The sequence below is a fragment of the Rhinichthys klamathensis genome, unplaced genomic scaffold (genome assembly GCF_029890125.1).
Source record: "Rhinichthys klamathensis goyatoka isolate OS25496 unplaced genomic scaffold, OSU_Roscu_1.1 h1tg000246l_1, whole genome shotgun sequence".
NCBI classification, from domain to species: domain Eukaryota; kingdom Metazoa; phylum Chordata; class Actinopteri; order Cypriniformes; family Leuciscidae; genus Rhinichthys; species Rhinichthys klamathensis.
The window spans coordinates 199231-218047 of NW_026606768.1; the positions used below are offsets into that span (position 1 = coordinate 199231).

General features: G+C 36.2%; 1 protein-coding gene across 1 annotated transcript; it reads right to left on the bottom strand.

The window, feature by feature from the left end:
• Positions 1–5046: 5046 nt before the first annotated feature.
• psmc4 (proteasome 26S subunit, ATPase 4) lies at positions 5047–11874 on the bottom strand. Its single transcript, XM_056266287.1, has 11 exons — positions 11766–11874; positions 10778–10876; positions 10451–10637; positions 8126–8272; positions 7907–8016; positions 7726–7819; positions 7200–7367; positions 6542–6618; positions 6235–6403; positions 5586–5641; positions 5047–5463 (listed from the first exon to the last, which is right to left on the bottom strand). The coding sequence occupies exons 1-11, from the start codon at positions 11799–11801 to the stop codon at positions 5350–5352; spliced, it is 1257 nt and encodes a 418-aa protein (XP_056122262.1). The 5' UTR covers positions 11802–11874; the 3' UTR covers positions 5047–5349.
• Between the last annotated feature and the right edge of the window lie 6943 nt (positions 11875–18817).

Consider the following 18817-nt stretch of genomic DNA (forward strand, 5'->3'; position numbering starts at 1 on the left):
ACTTTATTAACTCTGAATTGATTTTGTCTTGTAAATCCTAACTTTTTTAACAGAATCTTCCAACTTCTGCTGTCATGGATGATCATGTATTATTGTGATTTCTTTCCTGTAGCTCATTTCTAATCGGCTAAACTGATTAACCTTTACAACAGCCTAGTATGACACCAGCCACCCGCCGTTCATAAATGACTATATTGTCATCATTATTTTCCCTCATGCAGTTGAGATACGATATTTAGGCCTACTGCATCTGCATTTAAGGTGTAAAATGACTTTTTAAGAAGATCAATCTGAACTATAGGTAATCATTCATGGGTAATTTGATCATTCCTTAAAATTACCGTAAAATTAAAATTTACATTCCGTAAAATGAAGGTGCAGAAAAGTCACTGTTACAGTCAAAGGCCATAACGCATAGTTGGACATAAAGTGCAGGTAAGAACATAATCCAACATGTCTACAATCAGTTGTATAATAAAGTTCTTTAGCCAACTGATGAACTGATAAAAGCAGTAGCAAACAAAGTTATAAATGAACTACCACTGAACTATCGACAGCACTGAGCCTTAGTCATACAAATAAATTCCATTAAGGCTAAATAAAATACAATTAAGTGCCCATTTTAGATGTTTTTTAGCTGTTTTTTAGACCTTATAGGGTAGCTTTGTATTTAGGGGCAGGCGGTGACGGTGACCCAAGAGATAATCTTTTGCATCTCTGTTCCAAAACTCCTCAGGCCTGTTGAACCTGCGGCCTGTTTTACAAAGCTGGTTTCAGTTGCTACCCAGGTAAGTTCGAGATAAATTTGATAAAACTGTTTTTCAGGCTCAGGAATGTGGATTGGTTTTTAGCGGGGTCCGTCGCCATGGTAACTTACTGTCACGGCTAACCTGCTCCGGAGCATTCTTGCTTAAGTGGTCGCAGACCAAAACTGGACCAATCAGATGTGAGCAAAGTGACACGTATCTGATGCAATAAAGCCACTTCCCCGGTATCTCTCGCTCTAAATTAAAGCAGTTTATTGAGGAAAAACTTCAGAGACAAAATTGCTCATATTTTGCTGCTGATTATTTATTATATTATATTAATTATAATAATTTTTAATTCATATAATATATTCACATAATTAGCCTAATATCGCATATTAATTGACAAGTAACATTAAACTTTGCTTTTAAATTATTATAAACATTATAAATGCATGTGATTGGCTGTTCGCTATGTCACACCTTGTTGGTACCATGATGCTGATCATCAACTTTCTCTGTCAACTCAGGCTCTGATCCTGAGTTTAAGAGTTTAGGTGTGACATCAGTAGCGAACAGCCAATCACTTGCTCAGAAAGAGTGAAACTGAGATTCCTTTCTCGCGAGAGAAGCAGCGCAATTCACTTATTAAATAAAAGTAGCCTAAAATATTAAGAACTTAAACAAATTTACACAGCAAGAAGAAAATAGCTGTCTATGAAAGAGGACAACTAAAAGAAAAGGTCTCGCTACTGTATATCAGTAGCCTACAAGTAAAAGTAGTGAAGTTAGTTTAAACAGTTGAGAGAGAATTGAACATTTAAGCTCACGTGTAGTCATTTTATAGCTTTATCTATCGATTCCAAAGCGTATTTATATTACCTTTATATATATTTATTCATTTAAACTCTGCGTAATAATAATTTATGAACAAAATTGTACATGTGTGATCGATTAAGGGTTTAATAATTACATAAATAATATCTAAATCATACAAAATTATTATTCTAAATAAGCATTACTAAAAGCCAGACGATTTTGTCTTTAAAAATAATTTGCTATGTAGTGACCTTTAATTTGGAGTAAAAACAGGTGGACTGGTGGAGTGATTTTATCCTTTGCTCACAGCTGAGTGGTCCAAGTTCGGTTTGCAACCTCTTACCTGGAACATAACACATAACCTGCCCCCGGGCCAGGTTAGCCGTGGAGCATAAGTTACTATGGCGATGAATACTGCTAAAAGCCAAACCACTTTCATAGTGCCTAAAACCCAGGGTTGGTGGCGCAAACTAAACTGAAACATTCCTGGCTACCCACTAAACCGGCTTCATGGTATAGGCCCCTGGAGACACACCAATACTACACATTTTCCAACTCTTCCTATTCAATCACACGTGAATCAGCTCGTTAGTAGAGACTCTAAGGTCAGAAATAAATGGGTCAGATAAGAGAGACATCCAAAATATGCACTGTTGGTGTGCATCCAGGAGCAGGGCTGGGAAACACTGGATTAGCCTACAGGTGGCAGCCATACACAATGATAAGAGAACGGCAAAGCATAAAAGGTTTTTTTTTTTCTTCTTTTCTTTTTTTCATAATATTGAGAGGGTCAGTGCACATTTTATTTATTACCAAACTCCATCTTGTGGTGAAAGACAGTAATGCAACACTTGCGATTCAAAATAAGGAAATTAGGAAAGAGGTTTGGTTTGAAATTGAGGTTTAAAAAATTTGAGGTTTGAGGTCATAAAAAAATAAAATTTGTTGCTGAAATAAAATGTTAAAAACCTTAAACGTATTTTATTTCAGCTATTTATTTCAACTTTATTACCCTGATGTACTAAAATAACTAAAACTGAAACGAATTAAAAAAAAAAAACTATAGTAGACATTTTATTTATTTTTTACTAAAACTTAAACTAAAATTACAATGGAAAATATATTAAATAAAAACTAATTCAAAATATAAACAAAAACTATAGCCTAATCGTATCTGAATAACACCAAAAAACAGTGGTTATAGTGCTGGATAGTAACTGATTATATGTAATCTTGATTAGGCTACATTGTCAAAAATAAATGTAATTTTACAGGTAGGCTAATGGTCTGTATTTTTTTAAAGAATTTTTCCGTTTTGTCATGCAATGAAATACCTGCTGTTTTACAGATATTTGCTGTAATTTAAATTTCCGCTGATTACATGATTAATTTCTTGATTACATGTTTACTTAATATTCACAAAATGGCATAAATTATTCATAATTCATTCATCCTGATTCTTATTTTATTTTTAATCAAACAGTAGTCAGATTGTATTACCTAAATAGTCTAATAGATTACATTACTATACAGTTTTGAATTCAGTAATGGACTACAATTTGTAAGCACAAATACTGTAGATATAAAGTAACTTAGCACAGAATAGCCTTCCCCTTTTCTTTAAATGTTTAAGCTGTGTGGGTAGTAAACTTGGAGACAGCTTTTTACAGGAAGAATAGTTAATGTTGTTCCACTCAATGTTAATGTCTTCAAACTGCTCATGAGTAGTTGATCAATGTCTCCCAGTTCGTTTGAGTTTAATGCGAGACCAAATATTCACTATAGGGTTCATATCTGACATGGGGCCTGTACCATGATGGTAGTTTAACAAACTCAGGGTTGCAGGATTAGTTTCGAGTTGACAAAACCAAATCAATCCAACCAGGGTTTGTTGGTACCATGATGATGATTCTCTGTCAATTCAAGCTTTGATCCCGAGTTTAGTTGTGACATCAGTAGCGAACAGCCAATCACATGCTGAGAAAGAGTGAAACTGCGATTCATTTCTCGCGAGAGAAGCAGCGCAATTCACTTAAAAGTTTTAAAATATTAAGAATTTAAACAAATTTACACAGGAAGAGGAAAATAGCTGTCTATGAAAGAGGACAACTAAAAGAAAAAGTCTCGCTACTGTACATCATTACAAGTAAAAGTTGTGAAGTTAGTTTATACGGTTGATAAAGGTATAGAGAGAATTTAAAATTTAAGCTCACATGTAGTCATGTTATAGCTTCATCTATTGATTCTAAAGCGTATTTATATTACCTTTATACATTTATTCATTTAAACTCTGCAGAATAATAATTGATGAACTAAAATTGTACATGTGTGATCGATTAAGGGTATAATAATTACATAAATAATATCTAAATCATATAAATGTATTATTCTAAATAAGCATTACTAAAAGCCAGACGATTTTGTCTTTAAAAATCATGTGCTATGTAGTGACCTTTAATTTGGAGTAAAAACAGGTGGAGTGACTTTATCGCATCAGACATGTCACTTTGCTCACAGCTGAGCGGTCCAAGTTTGGTTTGCAACCTCTTACCAGGAACATAACCTGCCCCGGGCCAGGTTAGCCGTGGAGCGTAAGATACTATGGCGATGAACACTGCAAAAAAACAAACCAATTTCATGGTGCCCAAAACCCAGGGCTGGCACAAACTAACTGAAACATACCTGGCTAGCCACCTAAACCGGCTTCATGGTATATAGACCCCAGGCCAAAACATGAGCCTGATGGACTTGTTCTCAAGCCACTTCTTGGTTGTCTTTGAAATTTGTGCAGGAGCATTAATTCCTTGATGAAAAATAACATCTGGTCATTCCTCTTAGATAACTTTTCAGTTGTTGGAATATTCTACCATACTCACTAGTACACTCCAAAGCATAAAAGGCTTTTCAGTGAAGCAGCTCAATGACACCTCTTTCTCCATGCTTCACTGTGGTAGAGATGCATTCATTATTATATTTCCACCATGCAACTCACTTTACCATGAATCATCACTCAACACAACTCTGCTGAACCACTCTGAATCAAACTTGACATATTCTGTCAAAAACCTAATTCTGTCTTTGATGTTTTTCTGAGACAGCAATGGCTTTGTAAGTAATGCATTTGCTTACATTTAGCTATTTTCCTTGACAATTAAAAGCTTAAGAGTTTAGCCATTTTGGGCCCAACCAATTTTTTTGTGCCCAGTAGCAATGATTGAAGCACTTTGGGTGTACAGTAAGTACATATGAAAGCGCTATATAAATGCCTCATTCATTCAATAATGTTTATATTAAAAAAATATTATATTTTGCAACATTAATATGTCCAACAACAATTACCTCTTGCAAAAAAAGTGTTAGTATCAGCAGGGTGAAATCTGTGTAGTTGTCAGCATTATATGAATGTTCTTTCTAAACTCCCTTTCATGTCTGTCCTGAAAATCACCTAAACTATTATCTACCAGTCCAGCATTCATTAGGGTTGTTTTCAAAAACATGTTTATTTAGAGTCATTATGGAAACAATTTTATGGTTGTCTTTGAGCAAGTCTTTCTTCTTCACTAAACAGAATACATAAAATGCTTACAAGATGTACATGTTTGTTTTTCCATCCATATTTTTATATAATGTAAATCTGAAACAATCCTGTGAAATCAAAGTCCCAGTACAAGCAGTGTAAACCCTGAAGGTTTAAATCAAGGTTCAAGTGTTATGTCCTCAACATTACACTGTACGTACAAATAAAGGCTGAAACAAACAAGGTAAAAGCTAATGCCGATATATTCTACTTGTAGAACTCGTGTTCCTGCTCGTCTTTCTTGATAACAGTCTTGTAGGCCTTCTCGAAGTCCTTAGCCAGCACAATATAACGGTTTTCACGGACAGCCAGCATACCAGCCTGTAGACACAAGAAACGAGATTGATCAAAACAGAAAACATATGCTTGCTGAAGAAATGTAACCACAATTAAAATATAAATAAATAAACCATTAAAAATGTTTTATGTCTCTTCTAACTCACCTCCTGGCAAATGGAGTTGATATCTGCACCAGAGATCTTGTCAGGCCTTGCAACATCTGCATTTTTGTTAAGTGCAATTATAAAATATTTATTTGGTCTTGACAGTCACAGTCTAATACAAGAGATTTAATACCATTCAAAAGTTTGGGGTCAGTAAGATTTTTTAAAAGAAGTCTCTTATGCTCACCAAAGAAAGCTGCCTTTATTTTCTCAAAATACAGTAAAATAGTAATGTTGTAAATTTTTTATAACAAATAACTTGTAAAAGAAAAAGTATTTGTGATGCAAAGCTGAATTTTCAGCATAATTAATCCAGTCTTCAGTGTCACGTGATCCTTCAGAAATTGTGTTGCTTAAAGTTTTTGTGGAAACTTAAACTTTTTTAGGATACTTTAATGAATAGAAAATTCAAAAGAACATATTTTTTTTAATAGAAATCTTTTGTAATATTGTAAAAAGTCTTCACATCCTTGCTAAATAAAATTATTTACATTTTCAAGAATAATTTTTTTACTGACTCCAAACTTGTGTATTTTCTGAAATATTTTCTTCTACTCGCATGTATTGAGTTCCCACATTTCTTCTTCTAAACGATTAAATGTAATCATATTCATAATGAGAAAAACATAATTTAGGGTCAAGAGGATACAGTCCTCCAGATCAACCTCCTCAGAGAGGTTCATCTTGCTGGTAATGGTGGTGAACACCAGGCGTTTCTGTCGACGGTCAGGCAGAGGGAACTCAATCTTACGGTCCAGTCTGCCTGGGCGCAAAAGGGCTGGGTCCAGTGTGTCAGCCCTGTTGGTGGCCATGATAACCTGTCAATGAAAGAATAAATCACAATGTCAAAAAAGGCTGATACTGTATTAGAGCAGAACAGAACGAAGAGAGTAACACTATACCACACAGTCATAAAAAAACAAGAAATGATGACGAAAAAATATGTTTTTGCTAACCTTCACATTCACATTCTGGTCAAACCCATCCATTTGATTAAGGAGCTCAAGCAAGATTCTCTGCACTTCTCGATCAGCTGCAAACATATAAAAAAAAAAATATGTCAAAGGACAGATTTTTAGTTCACATTAACAAAAATCTCTGTTTATGGGATTAGTAGACTTGAAATACAGTGCATAACTTGTGTCCCTAAAGATCTTCTTCAGGATTGAGATTCTTCTTCAGATTGATTGAGTGAATTATGACAATTTTACATTTTTCTGTTCAAACGTTTTTCTGTACACTTCTGTTCAAACGTTTGTAGTCCGTCACTGAGTTTGCATTTATTTGATCAAAAATACAATAAAAACCCGAATATTGTGAAATATTATTACATTAAAAATAACTTTTCTACTTTAATATATTTTACATTTTTATTTCTTTAATGACAAAGCAATTACATTCAAAAAAGCAAGTGAAAATGAAAAATTATCCCTTTAATGCGTGCGTACTTGCTGAATAAAACTATTCATTTCTTTAAAAAAAAAAACGTTCTGACCCCAAACTTTTTAAAGGTACTGTATAATATTATGAATAAAAGTTTTTATTATTCATAAAAAAGTTAATACCACATGTCTAAAATGACAAAAGTTAGAAAAACCTGATAGGGACGCATACCTCCAGTCTGTGCATCAAAACGCTTGGTAGCAATGGCATCAATCTCATCAATAAAGATGATGGCTGGGGCATTCTCTTTGGCCAGTCGAAAGACATCTCGCACCATGCGTGGACCCTCTCCGAGATACTTCTGCACAAACTCAGATCCCACCACACGAATAAAGGCCGCTATAGAACATAAAAACACAATTGTAATATACACAACAGTTGTAATATAACCATGCGCTTCAGATCTATTCATTTATTTAAATTCTATGTTCAGGAATGAACTTCAAAGCTCAATAAAGGTAAAAACAGCCGCTTTTCCACCATCGGGCCGAACGGTTCTATGAACGGCAAGGAATGGTTCCAATGGTTCCACTTGAGCTTGGTTTGGCACGGCACGATTACAAACTGTTCTCGACTTGGAATTCCCGTGCTGGTAGAATGTGTGTAATGGATTGGTCACTGACTTGCCAGTTTCTCAGTAGCTGACCTGACGGTGGAAAAGCAGTTATTGACAGCCTCTAACCACAACTGGGTCTACCTGTAGTGTGGTGAGCCACAGCCTTTGCCAACATAGTCTTGCCACAGCCAGGTGGGCCATACATGAGCACTCCTCTAGGTGGGTCAATACCAATCTGAGAACAACAGCAGAAAGTGAGTGGACAAACAAAACTGCTACACACCCACTTGTTTTCCACAAGCACTTGAATGCACATACTAACCTGTTTATAGAGCTCAAAATGTGTGAGAGGGAGCTCCACGGCCTCCCTCACTTCCTGTTTCTGGATGTCCATTCCTCCGATGTCTGCGTACATCACATCTGGCTTCTGATCTAGGATCAGGTAGAGAGGAAGCGCATTAAAAGTAAAACAGAGGAGCAACTGACTCAGAAGTGGGAAATGAATATCATAATACAGGATAAACGAGGAACTGTTTGATACCTGAAGTGAGCATCATGATGCTGCTGTCCGCCTCTGGAGGCAGGACGTCCACCAGAGCATTGCTGTGCTTGTGCAGCGCAACAGAGGCGTTGGGCTTCAGCAGCTCTCTGTCAATTGTGCTCAGAATCCGAACATAATAATTGGACCCTGAAGGAATAAAAAAAATGACAAACATTTACAATGTCATAAAATTTCTAATGTACACTTAAGCATTTGGCAGATTATTTTATCCAAGCAACTTAAGGCCTATAGTTAACTATAAAGAAAACTATAACAATAACTACATTAGCGTCGACACCAGCAGATAATATCGTTCAGTTTATTCTTAAGGCCCCGATATACTCTCAATTAAGTTCTTTTTCATTCTTCTTAAAAAGTTCAAAATACATATACTTAGCGAACGTCCTGATGCTGCCCACATTGTTGAGAGCACCATTAAGATGAATATGTAAATAAACATATGCAGAACGTTTTCCTCTCAATGCCAGTGGTAAGTAAAAAATAACTAAGAAAGCATCTGATCATAGCGATGTGGATATGTTTGCACAAGCTCTGCAAATTGGCACTCCAGTTTATTCATATACCATTTTATACAATGTATTGCTTTAGTTTAGAGCAAGCGGTATTAAACATGGAAAAAACATTGCCCGTGTCTCTTTCAATTAGAATTACAACTTCAGTGATGACAACTACAATGAACCAGAGAAGATTTCCACGTCAAAGAAGGCTGAGCCCCAGAGCCACAGCTGCCTACGTCGTCGTCACAGAACAATGGTTTGAAAGTGTCAGTGTTTACCAGCGGGAGCGACATTTTCTAGAAAGTTCACTTTGGCAAGCTGTTTCGACTCTTAAACCGAATTTCGTTTTGGCCTGATTTTGTTCGAAAGGACGTCACAATTTCACTAAGTATATCAGGGCCTTTTCGCGCACTCTGCAGTTTTGTCATCTGCCACGTAAAATGCTTAAGCTCTTTAAAAATTGGATGGATTCTGATTGGCTGTCAAAAATTTTATCGTTCATCAGTTGGAAAAAATTATTCTGAAAGTGATTCCAACAATATTGTTTCTCTGTGCCATCATCTTAATAGTTGTGGTATGCACTCTGCTATTCTTCTTTTGGAACTAATTTTAGAACTATATCTTTATTGCAGTGGTCTCAAACTCGCGGCCCGCGGGCCATTTGCGGCCCGCAGGGTGATATTTTGTGGCCCCCTACTTGACATTAAAGTTTAATGTTAGTGCGGCCCGTCGTTGCGTATGCCGCGTTTAAAAAAAAAAAAAAAAAAAAAATTTTTAAAAACTTATGGGTTACCATAGATAGTCTCGTGACACGGTGGGTTTGTTGTCAATAGTTGTCATAGACAACCGCGAAGTACAAACATACTGCGCCTGGAAAAAATGAGCGCGTCGCTTCAATTATGAGCGCGCTTGCCGCGCGCCTACATTTGAAATAACGAACTTGAGCGCGCAAAATATGTGAGCGCGATATGTGAACGGCCCCTTGTCGAGCTAACACCAATCAGGCCACGAGCTACTGGCAGCTCGCGAGCGACGTGTTGGAGAGAGACCCTGCTCTAAAACAATGTGAGAATAATCATTTTGAGCTTGTAATATGTGTCCAACAGGTTCATAAGGAGGTTTGCTTTGATTTGTGCAGTCAGTAATTTGAGACACTATGTGTAGAAAGAATTCAATAAGCCGGGCAGACATGACTGCAAATATTTGTATTTCAAAAGCAATAATTGTTTATATTTATTAAAAAGTATAATAAAAGGAAATGTGCCTTCCAAAAAAAAAAAAAAACATTCAATATCATTAATGTGTTGTATAAAGAAAATAAAAAGGACATAAGCAAATATAAATATCACAAATATGTGTTATAGACAAAGAAAGTTTGTAAAAATGAACTTCAACTGTCAGAAGGACAGCTCATAAAGAACCAATCATGTACAGAAAGGTATGTTCAAATTCAGAGGAATGCTGATCAGAAGAAACGTTAATAATAAATATTGAGAAGATTGGATCAGTTGTGCTCCTTTTTTGGAATACTTGAATACTATTTTTTTGTGGAATACTTGATGCGGCCCAGCCTGACCCCGACTCTACCTCCAGCGGCCCCCAGTTAAGTTGAGTTTGAGACCCCTGCTTTATTGTAACAGTTATCGTCCTTGGAGTGAACGGACCTTTACAGTGCATTCAATATCAAGGTAAACATTTTAAATTACATTATACATGTTAAAGCCATTTTGAAACTTAAGATAGAGTAAATGAAAGTCTACGGATGATCCTGTAATTAATACTATTACATAAAAATCAGTCCTTTTACCTGTAGTCGAACCCACAATGGCAGTATTCTGGTCAACTGCTTCCAGGAACTGTCCAATGACCAGAGGGATGCTCTGTATCCTCTTCACCTCCTCTTGGGCATGAAGAAACTCCTTTTTCAGATTCTTCTGTTCATCTTTAATGTATTCCTCCTGCACCTCCAGGAACTCCAGCTCCTGCTGCAACTTCTGCAGTGTGGAAATGAGGGCCAATTAACATTGGTGATTACGTGTCATGTGGGGTAGTGTCAATATTCAGTGAACAATATTGTGAAAGACAAGTAGAATGTCAATAACACACAAAAATAATAAAACAAAAACTCACAAACCTTATATCTGCTGTAAAGGTCCTCCAGATCTTCTGGTTCAGGGGCCAAGAAAGACAAGCCGGTCTGGGGCCTTGAATTCAGCAGGGCCGGCACATCCTCCTGTAGGGAAAAAAAGATCACAAAGATGTAGATGTAAGGCAATATTTCAAAACACACAATTAACACAAACAAAGGAGTAAAAGCCTCCAAACGCTGGGTAAATTTCATACATAAAATAGTGGGATTTTCTGCATCTGTGGTTCAAAAGTTTAAAATATGTCCTCAACTAGCGTCCCCCAGTGAATATCTGCCATTTCCATTACTTATATGAATAACTATTATTATGACTTTTTAGATTTCATTTTATTAATAACATTAATTTACAATAATTAAAAATAAACAATTATCACACATAATTAAGATAACATGCATAACAGATCATAAATTAACGCTTATTCAAACTGTTATAATGAGCATCAAGAAGCAGATAAATTACTTATTTATTTATACATATTCAAATGTGAAAGCACATGCGCTAAAGTTCTGTTAAGCATTATATAAGGTTTGTTAAAAAAATAGTCCTTATAAGATGTTAATAAAATGACAAATACAACTGCTATGCTACATAGCTAACCTATAGGTTAACCGATGTATAATGTTCTGTGGCTGTGAACAAATAAAGAAATCTTTTCATAATAATCATATACAGCTCAAATATGATCAAAAAGTAAATATTTGAATTTGACAGGTTCGCAGTGAGCACTACTCTTCAGTAAATTAACGTGAGAACGCATGCTAACGTTAGCCGCTGTCAGAGAATGGCATGACTGAGCATTTGCGGCGAGCTGAATGAATCGGCATCTTTTCACTGTTTATTTTAAGCTTTAGAGTTGTGTTCTTGCTATATGTATGTTTTGTTTGCATAGAAGAGAACTTTTTAAAGATAATAATGATGTATATGCCAGCCCTGTCTTCGTAAAATGCTTAAAAACACAACATAGCATCTCACCTGAGGTTTCTCAACCATTACTCCGCCGTCCTCCATGTTTGCTTGCAGCAACTGACGTCACGTCGCAGAATATATGTGAAGTTCCGTCAATAATCACCGGGTCCTAAAGGGCACCAATTTTAATGCAATCCCAAGTAGAGTTGTAACATTATTAGGAAACCCTGGATTCTCCCCTCTTAACTTGGACCAAAAACCTTTCATATATATTGATAGGCTACTATATTTATTGGAGATATTAATATTGCAAAAGATAACAGATATATTTGCCAGTGTTTTGGTCATAAATAAAACATTCAGTAGAAAAAAGGAATGTTCAATACAACCACATTTTTAGAAATAATAAAGTAGAGAGGTATCCTTTAAAATTTTACACAGAATGTACCCTGTTAAGGGGTTAGGCTTAACATTTCAATTTAGATATGGAAGACTCGTGTGAAATTTGTGGTGTCGCTAAAGAATCTGCGATTCATCGTTTCTTGGAATGTGTATTTTCAAGAATTTTTTGGTTGGATGTCTAACTTCATTTTGATCTGTATGATGTCATTTTCTTTTTTGTACAGGATACATTGACTCCAAAATAACTTTTTTTATCATAACTTTTTATTTTACTTGGAAAATATCACATTCATGTGAAGAAATGGGCTAAAGATAAGCCAAATTATGAACATTTTATAAAAGAAATTAAACAAAATGGCACTACTTTGGATATTAAAAACAAAAATACTTACAAAGCATTTCGTCACTTTAACTTGTAATTTTTTTTACCTCTGGCATGAATTGTTTTTCTTTATACTTATATTTGTTTTCATATTTGTTGTGAGTTGTATATGTTTGTACAAATTTTGTATTTTCTGTAATTAAAAGGCCACCTCTTCCTTACATGATATATATAAAAGTTTTTTAAAAGAATTAATACTTTTATTCAACAATGATGCATCAAGTTAATTAAAAGTGACAGTAAAACGTATGTATAATGTATAATGTTTCAAAATATTTCAATTTCAATTAAATGCTGTTCTTTTTAAACTTTCTATTAATCAGAGAATCCTGAAAAAAATATAACAGTTCCACAAAACCGGTTTCCATCAGGAAAAAATTCCATCAACACTTGTAGTCATTTATACAAACAACATCTGAACAATGATTAAGCCTTTTCATGCTGCACTGGTTTTATTGAAATGTGAATATATATATTCTTCATGGAATAATTTGTGGTAATTAATTTTTAAATGCTGTTTAAATAATGATTGAGCACTTTTAATGTACATTTCATCACCTTTTTCACACACGTTTATCAACAAAGGAATTTTTTTTAGATGCACAAAAAGCTTTCTGATGCACAAAGAATCTTTTTTAATATCTTTATGTCTTTTTCATCATAATGTTTTATTTGCGTGTGGATGCTTTATAAGCTTAAAGTCAGGGTCTGGGGTGTAAAACTGGCACAAGCAGTAAAGTCTGGCTTCTTGCCATCAAAGGCAAATCTTCTAACCAGAGGATAGACTCTTTTTGGTGGCTGCGCCCTCTTTATCTTGACACCCTCGTCGTCAAATGAACTCTGAAAAAACGTGAGATTCCTTGCCACAACAACACTGCCTCTTTTCTGTGGGTCAGCAACAGGCTTCACAGGAACACAGGTCATTTCCAGAACAGACATGTTGGTGGACACAACAGGACGTTCACACAGAGACGTGCGTTTGTCCACCCTCACTGGTCGACTTGCGAGACTGGGCAGTCTGGGTAAGGAAAGGAGAGCAATGTCTTGCAGATCACACTCACATGAAGGTCCTGCGATGTTTCTCTCTGCCACAACAATTAAATTTGAAGAAATTCGGGGCTCTCGATGTCCTGGAGGTCTTTCACCTGAAATGGACTTCTGTCCAGCAAAAACCTTCACAGGAATGGGCATGTTTGTGGACACAGCAACAGGGTGTTGGCTCGGAGACGTAAGTTTGTCCACTCTCACTGGTCGAAGTTCGAACAGAAAGGATAAAGAAGGATCAGCACTGATATTCAGGTCAGACTCACATGAAGGGTATGTGATGTTTTTCACTGACACGTCCATTAAATGCTTAAGAGACCTGGCTCCTTGATGCCCTGGAGGTCTTACACCTGAAAATGATGTCTTGTCTTCAGCCTCTGGCAAAAAGCAACGTCCAGCTGACTTGTTGTGTCCAGCTACAGGCTTCACGGGAACATGGGTTGCTTCCAGAACAGGCATGTTTGTGGAAACATCAACAGGGCTTTCAGACAGAGACGTTTGTTTGTCCACCGTCACTGGTCGACTTGGAAGAATGCGTGGTGGTTGTAAGGAAGCATTGGCTTTCAGGTCAGACTCACATGAAGGGTCTGTGCCGTTTCTCTGTACCACATTCATTAAATAGGTAGGAGGTCTGGGCCCTCGACGTCCTGGAAGCCTTTCACCTGAAGCTGACTTCTTTTGTCCAGTCTCTGGCAAGAAGGAAGGTCCAGAAGATCTGCCGAAAATCTGCTTGCCTACTACACATAGCTGTGCCTGACTCGGGAGAGTATTTTTTTCTCTGTAACACATGCTTTAATGGTGGAGTGAAGATTTCTTCTTCAACAACATGCAATTAAGTTGGCAATAACAGTCAGATGCCAAATGAAGGTCTTTTCACCAGGATTCTCTGTAATGTATAATGTCCATTATGATGTCAAAATCTAAAATAGAATGTAGGTCTTGGACCTTTGAGTTCACGTGCCTTCAAACACGTGACATTCTATGCATTTGTTCATTTGAATACACTTTTATTGATTTTTTTATTCTGGCCTAAAATGCTTGCATTTTGCATTCTTGAGCACATACGTTTTTTAGCGTATTAATCGTATTAGCGTTATATAAAAAATTGTGTCAACCTCGCTAAAAAAACATATGCAAAACTAAACAAATAAATAAAAATAAAGCGGTTTCGGTAGCGTTTTACAGAGGTTTTGTCAAAATCATAGCTCAGACTTATAGCCTATTAACCAGGAAGCGCAATTCAATTATATAAAAATATTTAAAAATATATTTCTTTTGAATAGGCTTACTCCTTTATACTGCACGCAAGCAAGATACAGTTCCCTTACTGTAGCCTTAGATTTCTCTGCAATTGTGTCTCACGCCTTATAAATGAAAGTGTACCTCCCTCTAGAGGTGAAACACCGATATTAGGCTACAACTGGCTTTAATTCAGTCCAAAATGAAATTACTGTCTGTGGATTTACTCAAACTCGTTCCAAACCTGTAATTTCTTCTGGCAAAACGAAAAGCATACGATATCTTTGTGAGGAACAGATGAAAATTTTAGTCACCGAAACTCCCGAAACATGCTCTTCTTTCCGAGTTTATAAAGTGTTCATAAAAAAACCCTCGTAATGTTCGATTCGTGAATGAATCATTCGTTTACCCGGACCAATTTCCCCTTATAGGAAAATTATGGGGCACATAAAACAGACTAAATGGACCACTTAAAACATGTTTCTGCAGTTTTTAAAAAAAATACAACCACTCCTTGTCAAAGATCTGTAATGTGACATATATGTCACATTGGGCGTTTATGATAATTTTTTAATGTTACATATATGTCACATTGGGCTTTTATGTCTCATTTGTAAAAAAAAAAAAAAAAAAATTGTCAGTTTTCTTGCTAAATAACATTTTCTTCTGTTTATTTTCTTTTCCACAACATTTTCAAAATTATAACTTTTCTGGGAAGATACATTTCAGAAGTAATAGTTTTTGCATTTTATTTGCTTTGCCACATATTTCAAAACCACATAACTGTGACCATAACTGTGACCTTTTCAGGTATACGGTTTAATCAGAAATAATTTTTTAGATTATTTTTTCACAACTCGAAAATGTGCAAACTGAATAAAAATAAATAACTACCTCACACTGGAGGTCAACATGTTGAACATGCATGCAGTGCAATAACATAGCAAAATTCTACCTTTTCAGGTATACGGTTTAACCAGAAATAAAAAAAATTATTATTTTTTCACAACTCGAAAATGTGCAAACTGAATAAAAATAAATATGGTGTTTTATACCATATGTTGCATACCTGTTTTAGTTACAAACAGGTAAATTAGATTACAATTAGGTAAATATTTTCAAAATACATTTCATTAAAGGGTAAACCCTAAACCAACTTTTTTTAGTTAATGATCTGTAAGACTGGGGCTTTATTATTGCTGTTCATTGAATTTTTTGGACATTTGGGTATAAAGTGTTTTAATTCTACAATATATGGTGTAAAAACGATATATAGTGCTGCCCTCTTCAGGTTGAACGGTGGCTACTGCAGTTGAATGTTCCTATTGGACGTTGTGGTGCCCTGTGATGTAAGCAGGCACAAGCTAACCACACCCCTGCCCACAGAGAGACCTGTCTCAGGTGTACGCCCCCCCCCCCCCCCTCCGCTGGCCTCTGCCCACTTTTACAGCATTTTTCAAATATTGCCAGTGGGTGGAGTCAGGCTCTGACCAGGGGTTTAGTTACCCTTTATTAATTTGACTTTTTTTTTTTTTTTTTACATATGTTAAAATATGCTTTGAATTGAGCAGCAGAATATATATAACACTAAAATAATTGAATCAGCTGAATTATTTGAGCAGGTCATTACCATTTTTCTTAATGTGACACATACGTCACATCAAAATTCCACCTACTGTTTTAAGGTTAAAAGCCCGATGTGACGCATATGTCACCACAACATTTTCAAAACCTGTTTTATATCAATTTGTACAAGACATGTTTTAAAATCAGGTCAAGTGTAATCTAGGTTATGTTATTAAAACATTAGAATTGTTGCATGGGTTGAAACATACCTTTAATAACAAAAACAAGTGTTTTTAAAAATTGCTGACACTGCAACATGTGCACACCAGACAGACCACCATTTTGGAAATGTTACCATGGCAACAAAAATGCACACATTGTCACATGACTGAACCCGGGTGTTCCTTAAAATGTCCCTTAGGGACTTCCTAAGTTGAAAGTGAGGTATAATGCTTTAAAAAAAAACCTTTTCAGATGATCACCAGTGTTTGTGACACCCACGTCACAGCGGGTTCTTAAGGGTTAAATGTTGAATCTTTTCATAACTCGGATCCAATTCACAAACAAACAAAACCGGTTCGAATGATTCGTTCTCTAATCTGGACTGGTTCTCGATTTCACAGACTGGATTTTTGCTGAATCGGTCTGTTTCTTCTGGTTTCAGAAAGGCCATTCTAAAACGTGTTGCATTCTGGGCGCATCTGGTTGCCTGTAGCCTAGTAGCCTATGCAATGCATCATCAATGGTCTGTAGCTACTGAATTTGGTATTTTAGTGTCGCTGTTAATAGGAGCCTACATTAAGCCACGTTATGCGTTTTAGAATATCCCCTTCACGACTTGAAGTAGAGTGTACATGTTATATGGACCACTTCACAATGCCCCCCTTTAAAAGCTTGATGGGAAGCTTGATTTTGGATATTTTTTTTATAACAATGTAAAATGTGTGTCTGATTGATTTTGGGCAGAGATGCTGCTTCATATCAACGTGAGACTGCTCCCAAATTTCTAGACTCCAGAAACAATCTGTTCTCGAATGATCCGATAGCCTAGGCTAGGCCTACTAATGATTTAAGATAAGACGCGCCTTGCATCGCGCGTCACGTTTCAGTAGGCTACTGCGCGTCCGAATGAATGAACGTAAGGACGATGAACCATCTATTTGGGTTAACTTGAAATTATAACCCCCAGAAATCATGCTTTCTATCCATCCCACTTATCCCACTGCAATGCATCTGCATATCCCTCCCCCATCCCTGCTCACCTCCAAGTCCCTCCTCGCCTAGGCTATCCCAAACGCAGCATCTTCCCTATACAGCAGATATAGTCAATGAACGCACCACGTTTGGGCTTAACGTGTGATGCTCCGGTCCAAACGGATTATTTTGTGCATGTCATAATTTCAAGACCGAACATTTATGCAGGAACGGCAGCACAATCTGGTTAATTTCCGTGACCCTGAAACACCCCGCGTGACGTGACCAACGGATTGATTTAACCGCGCGAGCGAAGCGACTTCATCCACAGAGAAGCCGTTTTTTCGGGATCGTAACCAGCTGAATGAAGACTAAACGTGGGGAAGAAATGTTGTTTTGACTATGTGGTAATCGGAAACGGTAGGCTGAGAGATATTCAAACCTCAAAACCACCCTAAGGTCACGTTTATTATTGTTGACAGGGGAAACACCAACCATCGACGTTGTTGGCATTTGCATCAGCCGATAATAAGAAAAAGGGCAACGTTGTACCCACTGATATTGTTCAAAAGACTAAAGGGAGTGTATTTGAAATTATCTTTAATTCATTTATATGTAATGTAGACCCATGAATGATGTATTATTAGCATTATTTTGGTGATCATTACGCGCTGTTATATGCCTTGATGTTTGACATTTGGAAATACAGACGCTTTGGCAAAAATAACAGATGGCATGAGCATAGTAACTTCATCCAGTCATAGTAAACATTTACTGCATGTGTTAGCGACTTCACATGTATTTATTTAAATGAGAGAAAGACAAACATTAAACCAAGTAGCTATTGAATAGGCAGCCTACTAACCTATTGTTGATGTTTTATGTAGGCCTACAGTGCAATGTAGGCTAAATAACCTAATTTCATACATTTAGCTGATCATTCCTATTCATAATTGACTAAAACGCCTATAACTTCAAGTTAAGATCAAGATCCTAAGAGATATATCCTCTCATTCACTCATTAACATAAGCAATAATTCACAAAATACATAAGCAATAAATATAATTTAGTGTAGAAGGAATGTCTGAATAATCATTAAGGAGATCCATTGTCCATTTTAAACTCATTGTGTCAAAGATTGGATCACTTCAAATGTTTTTTTTCTTCTCAGGTTAAATCAGTCAACTGATGTTTAATGTAAATGTAACACAAAACTCTTAGTTAATATCACTTGTCTTCCATTATCTGGATACAATTCTCATTCAAAACTAATCACAACCTCAGCTCCAA

Excerpts from the sequence above, each read along its gene's own strand:
- psmc4 (XM_056266287.1), bottom strand. The coding sequence starts at position 11,801 with ATGGAGGACGGCGGAGTAATGGTTGAGAAACCTCAG. Across the intron at positions 7,368-7,725 it reads TGTGGCTCACCACACTACAG|CGGCCTTTATTCGTGTGGTG; the intron begins GTAGACCCAGTT and ends TATGTTCTATAG. Across the intron at positions 6,619-7,199 it reads TTTTGATGCACAGACTGGAG|CTGATCGAGAAGTGCAGAGA; the intron begins GTATGCGTCCCT and ends ATATGTTTGCAG.